Below are 9,731 nucleotides of genomic sequence, written 5' to 3' on the forward strand. Positions count from 1 at the left end.
CAACATTTAAAATGTAAACAAAAGCTTTGTTTACATAGCTAAGAATTGCAAGCTCTTGCATTATTAATGTTTTCTGTATAAATCGTATTGGAGGTATAATAAATTTTCTGATATCATGATTTTCTGAATTCAGTTACATAATAGCAATCCACTATATGCAAGTTTAATCACAAGTAACCCAAAAAAAAATAATGATGAAACTTTTCAAACTCTTTATACTAAGGCTCAAGTACAAGTGAATTTACACGAATTGACATGTCTTTCTGAGTAGTTAAGATCAATATCTAATATCGGTATAAAAATGAACATAACTATGACTTTCGAACAGTTCTCACACATTTCTCTTCTTAGAAGTATTGTTGAATGTTTTTATCATAGAGCTTCTGACGGATTCCATCAGCTCTGGGATGTCATTTTTGGACAGACCACGGGTGGAGACAGGTGGTAGACATGTCATTGTGATAAACCCTGTTGAGGTTGAGTAAAGAGCCTAATTATGCAAACTGTATGATAATGTTCATTTTTTATACTGAAATATAACATAAATACATTCAATTTACCAACTTACCTGAATCCAAACGTTGTTCTTCTTTGTGATATAATGGTTTCAATGAAGAAATGACTATTGGTACAATAGAAACCTTTAAAAAAAATTAAAATGTTTTAATTTAAAAGAATATATTCATATCAAAATTCTTCTCTTATTTGGATTTATTATAACAATATACCTTAAAATAATCATATACCTGTGCATCAACTGCAAGATGAAAAACTCCTTTTTTGAAGGGTAGTAAATTTTCGGAACGGTTTCGTCTTCCCTCGGGAAATACGAATACCTTCAACTTAAACGAATTAAGCAATTATACGGGACAAACTCGAAATTAATATTTCAGACTTTGTGATTTTCAAAATACGGATTCGGAACATGAAAGATTACACAGAAAAAAAGTGACAAACGTTATATGTAATAGTTAAATGAGAAGTGACAATTTTGATAGGTGTTACCTGACTCACCTTTTTACATATTATTTCCTCTCTCATGGACTTCATTTGCGCTACGGCTTTGTTCAAGTTGTTTCTGTGGATTGACAATGTATTACACAGATAACTGGCAGCTCCAAATACCCCATAATACAACAGAGTGTGCTTTGCTATCAAAGTGTTTGAATATGGTTTATTACCCCACAGTTCAGCAATACCTAAGAAATGAAAAGATAAATATTAACAATAATACACAAAAAATCTGTTGATAAGTGATACAGTTAGATAAATGATCCGGATAGATATGTGATTCAGTTAGATAAGTGATACGTTTAGTCTTTATCGGGTAGGTCAAACAGGTGTCCAACATTTGAGAAAAACACAATCTGTCTGTAGGTAGTAGATAGAAATCAATGCCGTTCAAGCCGCTGTTGACGGATTCGTGATCAGTGCACTTATTGAAGCGTATGAAACGAGTGATACTTTTACGATTGCTGTATATATTCAATAAACCCAAGATTCAACTAATTATAATAAACCACTTTAAAACAAAGAAAGTATCAAAAACGGATATTCAACTTGGGTGAGAGATTGACGAAAAATTTAATTACAAAAAAGGTTTTACGAGCCGTAGCTGGGATTCAATTTTATTATATTATTTTGAACTCATTTAAATTTGTGGAATAATTAATTACATGTGTATATCAGTTTGATTGGATGTTATTTCCTAGCTTACCATTACTGTTTCATAACTGACAACTGGACTTTTGTAATTCGGTTGTGTAGTTAATGTAAAGTTAATGGGTTCAAAAACCAGCAAAAGGTAAGGCATCTTTAATCAGGCATCTTTAATTATTGATTTCTTAGTATCAACATGCTGTAGACCGATCATAAACAAAAAATATAAATCTTACGATAAACCACTGTAATTTACACTCCTTTGCCATGTTCCTTCCAATATTTTTTATCTATCTAATATTTTTCCACCAGTTATAATAGACAACAATAGACCTTTCTGGGAATTGAACAAAATCGCCGAATGAGAAATGCATGCAAACATTAACAAACAGAATCATTTCATCATCTAGACTCCCGGAAGCTTTTTCATTCAGATTTGATTGAGGTTTAAAATATTTAAAATAATTTTTTCAACTTGTGATGTTTGGATTTTGTATAGGTAAGTTACTCGTCCTGTGCAACGCTTAAATTGAATATGACTAAATTACAGATGAAAATGATTATATCAGAATTTTATGGGTATAATTTTATGCTTTAATTCATCTTTATGTCGCAATAACCACAGTAGTACTCACATAGCATATCAAGTCCGCTTTGGTGATTAACAACAGCTATAAAGGGGTCATCTGTCTCTATGTATCTTCTTCCGGTTACAATATATTTCCAACCATAGATAGCGCTCACATTTCGACATCCCCAAATAAAAAACCTAGTATACATGTAGATGTGTACATTGGTATGGGCAGCGGAAAGGGCAAAAATACATTTTTACAAAATCAATGGTAATTTAAATTTAACAATGCAAAATAATATCATCAATGACCATAAATGCAAAACCAACAGTCTTCTTTGCAATATAAATATACATAAAATCAACTAAAGATGTCTTTATACAAATCAAACAAACAACAATTAAAACCAACATACATGTACATGAATGCAAAACGAACAGACATCAACATAAAACAAGCGGACGCACAAAAACAAACGCCAGATGGCGTGTTGGAGAAACAATATGCGCGGTGTCTAGTGAAGTCGTCCACAGACCATCTCGTACACAGTTCATGTATACAAAAAGTCAAATCGTATACAATTTTATTCGTACACAAGGCTTAAAAATGTTTAATGTATTGTAAGAAGTTCGTATGCAAAACGGAAAGTATACTTTAAGATATATTAATTACTTTATAGTGACTTAAAATATCCTACACTTATTTGGTGTAGACATCGTAAAAGGTATTGTCTTAATACATGTAGATATTGGATAATGTAACATGTTCACAATATGTTGAATCAAATAGTCAATACAGTAAAGATATGATCAATATAATCCATACACAGTGTTATGTATATCGCGATCAATTAATTCGAACACTTTCCAAAGGTGGGACTACGCCACTGTAAATACTATTTTAGAAAAAGAATGCGGTGTGCAAAGATTGATTTCTTTTTTAAAATGTGTTTTAAAAAGAAAAACCACACATTTTTAGTTCCAAGTTATGACTTTAGCTAATTAAATCTCACCCCTTACCCGCGAAAAGTTTATAAATGCGTGCATGCACTCAAAGAAACCAGTTCTCCGCTGACTTAGCTATATTCCTAGTTTTATAAAATCTTTATATTCTTTTTAAATTCAGTGATGGACAGCATCCTCTATAAAACACATACACTTCATGTAGATAGGCTCTATCTACATATATGATTCTATGTGAAGCGAAAGCTCAGGTCTTTGCGATTACAAAATTCAAATTCATCCCGGTTCAAATTTTGAATTTTAAAGACTAAGTCTTATTTTGCTGATAATTAATTAAATAATTAATCAATTAACACTTAAAACTTTATATACATATTGTAGTATATATAGATATCTCTGTTTTAATGAGGGATTTTAAAGCAGTCATTAGATCATCGGGATATACAATTACATATACAACAACATGTTTGAGCCATTTGGGTAAAACATGATTTTATATACAAAAATTTTGTCAAAGATTTACACTTTCTTTTCTGTCTTGTTTACGAGATGATTTTTTGCATACGAAATGACCTGTGTACGAGATGGTCTATATAAGACTTCACTGGACACCGCCCATAATGCTTCATAAACACGCCATCTTGTTTGTTGTTGACGTCTGTTCGTTTTGCATTTATGTATGTTGGTTTTACTTTTTGTTTGTTTGATTTGTATAAAGACACCATAGGTTGATTTTATGTATATTTATATTGCAAAGAAGACTGTTGGTTTGGCATTTATGGTCATTGATGATATTATTTTGCTTTGTTAAATTTAAATCACCATTGATTTTGTAAAAAATGTATTTTTTGCCCTTTCCGCTGCCCATACATTGTAAGAATAACTATTTTATACAGAAAAAAATCAATTTATTTTTTACGCAATTCAATCATATAAGTTAGTAAAATTTCTTAAAAATACATTTTTAAAATAGAAATGGAAAAGATATTTAATAAGTTTTGCATTGAAAAAGAAAAAGAAAATGTTTCCTACCTGTAGTTTTTGGTTGTCCTTCCACACCGAGTCAGTAATGACCAAACTACAACAATGACCGACATCGCAAGCAGACATAAATAAAACAGACTGCATTTTAAGCAAAACCATATAGTTCTCTTGAAATAATAACTACCAATGACTAAAACACAAATCACTCCAAGAAAATACATCTAAATGATTGTCGTGTACGAGAAAAAGGATTCGCATTTAGTAAAGCATTTATACTTTTTTTTATCTTATCACTTTCTGAACATCTGTATGTCACAGATGTATTAAAACACAATAAAATATGATGAGGTTTTTATTACAAAGGGGAACATCATGAAAAATACGATACTAATCTATGAATAAAATACATCTTTCGCCTACAGGCAGAATGATATTAATAATATATACATTCTAACGACAACATGAAGCCCATTTCACTTTTAAAATGTGTTTATTAGACATATAAATCAACATTAAGCTATTTAAAATTTATGTATTGTAAGTTTGTTTAATTAAAATAGATTATAATATCACAAAAAATGCTTTCATTTCACTATGTTAACATTTGCAAATATTCTTCCATGAACCTAAAAAAAGAGCGAAAACGTTTCATTCTGTGTATACTTTTTCATAACGTCTCAATGGTTACAGCACGCGCTTATCGATTGACGGTTGCATTATTGTAAACATGTATAACACCGTTATTTCAAAATTCAAAAATTCTGAAAGGTTTGCCTTTTTTAAACGTAATTTTAAGTAAATGCAATGCTAAAAGGTTCACCGGGATATGAACTTGGTTGGTACGTGATCGGATCTTCTGAGAAACCCTTCGGGCTTTATAGGATTTGATCACGTGACCAACTATATTCATATCCCAGTAAACTTTTAAACTTGTTGTTTATTTCTTTAATGATAAATAACAGTGCAAATTATTATACCCCTTTGTGGCACAAGTTTTTCCCGTATCTTCTATTGACTGTATGCATATTCCTGCTAACACAACTTTGAGACAGCCATCTTTTTATGTTTAAAAAAGGGCAATCATTTTGGACAAAAATCAAAAGGAGTTCGATTAAGTTGATTGAAATCAACTTAAATTACTGGTACTCCTATATACTATAGTCTTTCCCTAGTTATTGCTTTCATCACTTTATAATGATTTTTAATAATTTATTATATTCATAATATGAAAAATGTCCAGATTATCTGTTTTGAAACGCCCCCTCTACCGCTTCAGGTTTCAATACACTTCCAAAAATAGAAAGTCTATTTATTTCACAAATAATGATATTTTTAATTAAAATACACATACCTGTAGGAGAAATACAGTTAAAATCGATAAAAGGGAATATATCCAAGATATCTTCATGGAACAATTATCATTTTTCACTCATAAAAGTTCACAGGAACAAAAACAGACTTACGGAGATTTATAATGGGAAATGTTTACATCTTTTTTCAATTCGGAAGTACTCGGGATACCTCGCGCAATTTTTGAGCGTTATCATCCGGGCTTATTAATAGTTGATGAAATGCAAAATCCCCGTAGACTTTTTATTTTTGGAAGTTTGTTAAAACCTGAAGCGGTAGAAGGGGGCGTTTCAAAACAGATAATCTGGACATTTTTCATATTAGTGGATGAACGTAGTTTAAGCACAAAGGTATTTATTATTATCGAAATATCAAGCAGAAAGTGGTGATGCAAAAACTCGGGACAGAGTTTTAAATGTTCATATATTCCGTGACTAGTAAACGATATTAAGATTATTAAAAGGGCGACTTTCCTAAAAAATAAAAAATAAAAAAAATCAGAAGATAACATGTTGTTGAAATATTGCTCTAGATCTCTCAAGAGAGACAGAGGGAGTTAAGTATCGCCTATAATCAATTTATGTAAACACGTACTGAACAGTCAAACTAATCTAACACCTAGAAAAACACTTGATTTAACTTGATCTCGATCTTAACACTAGTTGTCATGAGAACATTTAATCTTTTAGAATGATTTCAAAATTATGTATGCATTTTACGTTCCAGTTAATTGACTTTAAAGATTTTGAATTATTTTCTCAAGGAACCCGACATGAATGAAATTAATAAATGACAAAGTTCTAAAAATAAATACAATTTTACGTAATAATTGAATGGCAAATAGCTATTTGAAATTTTTTTAAAATTTATTTTAAAGGCGATAACTGATATAAGCACATGTATATAATTATTTAAACAATAAAATGCTTTCTTTGGTGATTCATGCGGGATATGAAGGTGGCTACATTGCAGAAAGAATGCATATTTTTTATTGCAATGATCACTACCCTCATAACCCGCATGCATCGTCTAAGAAAGCATTTTACTGTCTATATTTTACATCTTTCTTTTAAAAATAATAATAAATTGATAGTAAAAAGTAAGTAAAATCCACTATATTACTGTTAATGTACATCAACAAGTTGCTGTCCTTTAAAAAAGGACTACAATACGTGGACCATTTGCATGTGTTTCCAACGAAAACGTGAAAGCCTTAAAATTATCAGAGATTCCACAGAATCTAGCCCTCTGCTTTTAACCACTTAATTTGTACGTTGTATTGCGTATACATGCATGTATAGCCCTGATTTTTTTTATCTATATATTTCTTTTCGTTTCCATATAAAATTTTTAAAAATTGGTTTGTACATTTGAGGTTCGATCCCGGTGCCTTTGGGTTTGGGTGCCGCGCTCAGGCTGTCTTGACTATTCGGTGTTCAATTTGTATCGCGTTTTTATATAAGTAAAGGTTACCCTAGGAGTTAATATTAGAGCTGGGAACTATTTTCTTGTAATGAGTTATTCGGTTCTTGTGGTATTTAAACCCAGGACCAAGGCTCTATTGCCATTCGACAACTTAGCTACGACCACTTAGTCGCAAAATGGCTGATGTTTTTCTTTTTTCTCGTTTTTTAAAAGATAGCTGATCTCGATGTCCTGCTTTTGGCAAGAATATCTTTTTAGGATGCAGTACTTTTTGCGGTGGATACTTTATATTCGGGGCTGGCTGTTCCATGGATGAAACCAAATTTACTTGTATATAAAAACGATGATAAATTTGGCTAATGTTGTCACCTTCTTCATTATGCGTTTGTTTTGTTTATTTATATGATTATGAACTTGAAATAATTTATGTTCGGCTGAGCGAAGCGAAAGAGAACATAACATAATTTAAAGGATTCATACTTCTAAAATAATTATGATTTATCTATGAATGAAGTTTGCATGTATGGTATCAGGCATTCGGTGAATTCTGCTATTTGTACACACATTACGATTCGCTTTACTTTATTAACTATGCAGTTGACAGCTTTGTGTAAATTAAAAAAATTCATATTATGATGCATTTTTCTTGAGATTTAAACTGTTATAGTGACATAATTATTCAATCATACTTAAATGCTTAAAAAATTTAATCGGGAAGTTCTCTAGCCTCGCCTATTATAAATATAAAGTTAAGTTACATGTGTATTCGGAAAACAACAAAACATTGCAAATTATGCTATTTGATGCATGTTGTAGTTTCGGCATAACATTAACTTATTTCATAATACTGACAGTTTTTATCACACGCCGATCATTTCTTTAAAAGGAATACCTTGTTTCTGTAATGTTTACCGACAACTTTACGATTACAGCGCCTTTGAACTTATGTGTGCATATGGCACGGAATCCCGATCCCGATTCAGATAAACGTGTGCTAGCCTGGTTCCCTGAGCTACCCATTATGCACAGAAACCAGGCTAGCTCATGCGCAGGCTGAATTTTCCCCATAGCATCCCGTTTAACCTCGCTTATGTATTTTATGCGTGGACCTCAGGGTCCACGCAATAAGTTAGCTAAAAGAAACGGCCAAATCGTCTCGCATGGGAATTTGAGTCTGACATCATCATGATAATTTCGTGCAGTCCGTGATTTCTCTAAGGTCGCTGTAGGTTTTGACCAATCCATAAACGGAGCGTGAATATTTAAAGTCCTGTCAGTTTCAGTCGATGGTTGTTCGGCCAATCGATAAACGGGGCGCGTAGATTTCAGTCTGGCTGTTTTTATAAAGCTATGAATTAACTATACGTTTCCGTAAAAAATAGAAGAAGGAATTATACTCGGAAGGTGTAAATATGAAAATGAATGTTCAGGAAATTGTGACGCATGTAAAACATTAGCATTACACTTAAAGATTTTCTGTTGGTAAAAGATTGACAGGGATCAATTCATATAACATTTTCAAAACATAATTTTTTATATGTGAAACAGAATATGATGGTATCATGCTAGAATTCTACACTGGCAAATTGTTTGGATCACCATGTCACATAAAAATCATGGCTCACATTTTTTTATTCATATTTTTTTCACTGTATTCGGCAAATACTCGTATGACAAATAACTATATTTTGAGATTTCTAGTTAGAAAATAGACGTAAATATTGTAATTAAGTGATAAGTGATATGCATTTTTCTGTGCTGTAAATAAAATTTGTTTGGGTGGGCGGGGCATGACACCAAACAGCAGAATATACGAGCACGCACATGTACCGGTAATTATGTCGTCACTTACGTAAAATGACGTCATTTTAAACCGCTTCGTGTGTCTATTGGTTTCATCAATGATTGTTCTAACCTGATTTTCAGTGCAAACTATTTCATTTATAAAATAGTTGATCTTTATTTCATTTATTCAATACTGCTATGAGCAAGAACTCGCTCGTATCATAAACAAAGCATTCATGTAACATGGAATCATTTGTGTCGCAAATTTATTTTCTTAAAATATTACATGTAGGACATATGTACATATAATATTTTTTTTATTGTTAATTTATGAAAAAATTATATATAATCCACAAAAATTGCATTATATAATATTTTAAATCTGCAAAACTTTCATTACTGTTACAGACCCTGAAACGTGCTACTACACCTCTAAAACGAACCGTACCGTTCTGTGCAAAAAACGAACCGTACCGTTCACAAAACGAAACGTACCGTTCACAAAGCGTACCGTACCGTTCACAAAACGAACCGTACCGTTCACAAAGCGAACCGTACCGTTCAAAAAGCGTAACGAACCAGTGCAACTGGTGTAGTAGCACGTTTCAAGGTCTGTATCTTTAGAACCATAAAAGATGTATAAAATATCTTATGTTTAAATCGGCCCAAAATCGGCCCGGTGGCACAGAAGTGGTTAAAAACATAATTTTGCTCTTTTCTCATATCAGATTAAATTACATGCAATAGCCTTATCAATAACATCTCAAACTTTGAAAAAGTAACCAATGCAATAATCAAATAATTGGCTTATATTTATTCCAAATTTTGCTGTCAATGAACTAATGTATTCAAATTACATATAAGCCTTTGGAATGCATTATCGATTTCATGATAACTTGATAATAAATCGCGGCTGATAATTTTTGAACTTTTTTGTGAGTATCTTATACAGAAAGAACGAACGTTTCGCGCACCTAAAAGGAGTGATTGCTAC

The 9,731-nt window shown here is 31.7% G+C and overlaps 1 protein-coding gene across 1 annotated transcript; it reads right to left on the bottom strand.

Annotated features, from left to right (window-relative positions):
- Window positions 1-124: 124 nt before the first annotated feature.
- On the bottom strand, window positions 125-4,398 carry LOC128169034 (1-acyl-sn-glycerol-3-phosphate acyltransferase alpha-like). Its single transcript, XM_052835201.1, has 6 exons — window positions 4,226-4,398; window positions 2,295-2,428; window positions 1,015-1,199; window positions 747-842; window positions 569-641; window positions 125-468 (listed from the first exon to the last, which is right to left on the bottom strand). The coding sequence occupies exons 1-6, from the start codon at window positions 4,396-4,398 to the stop codon at window positions 332-334; spliced, it is 798 nt and encodes a 265-aa protein (XP_052691161.1). The 3' UTR covers window positions 125-331.
- Between the last annotated feature and the right edge of the window lie 5,333 nt (window positions 4,399-9,731).

Source organism: Crassostrea angulata, unplaced genomic scaffold (assembly GCF_025612915.1).
Source record: "Crassostrea angulata isolate pt1a10 unplaced genomic scaffold, ASM2561291v2 HiC_scaffold_87, whole genome shotgun sequence".
NCBI classification, from domain to species: Eukaryota; Metazoa; Mollusca; class Bivalvia; order Ostreida; family Ostreidae; genus Magallana; species Magallana angulata.

Bases quoted from the DNA above. Each gene is read 5' to 3' on its own strand.
- LOC128169034 (XM_052835201.1), bottom strand. From the start codon at position 4,398: ATGTATTTTCTTGGAGTGATTTGTGTTTTAGTCATTGGTAGTTATTAT. The intron at 843-1,014 runs GTGAGTCAGGTA...AATTCGTTTAAG, and splicing joins AGGAAATAATATGTAAAAAG to TTGAAGGTATTCGTATTTCC. The intron at 469-568 runs GTAAGTTGGTAA...CAACCTCAACAG, and splicing joins AGAACAACGTTTGGATTCAG to GGTTTATCACAATGACATGT.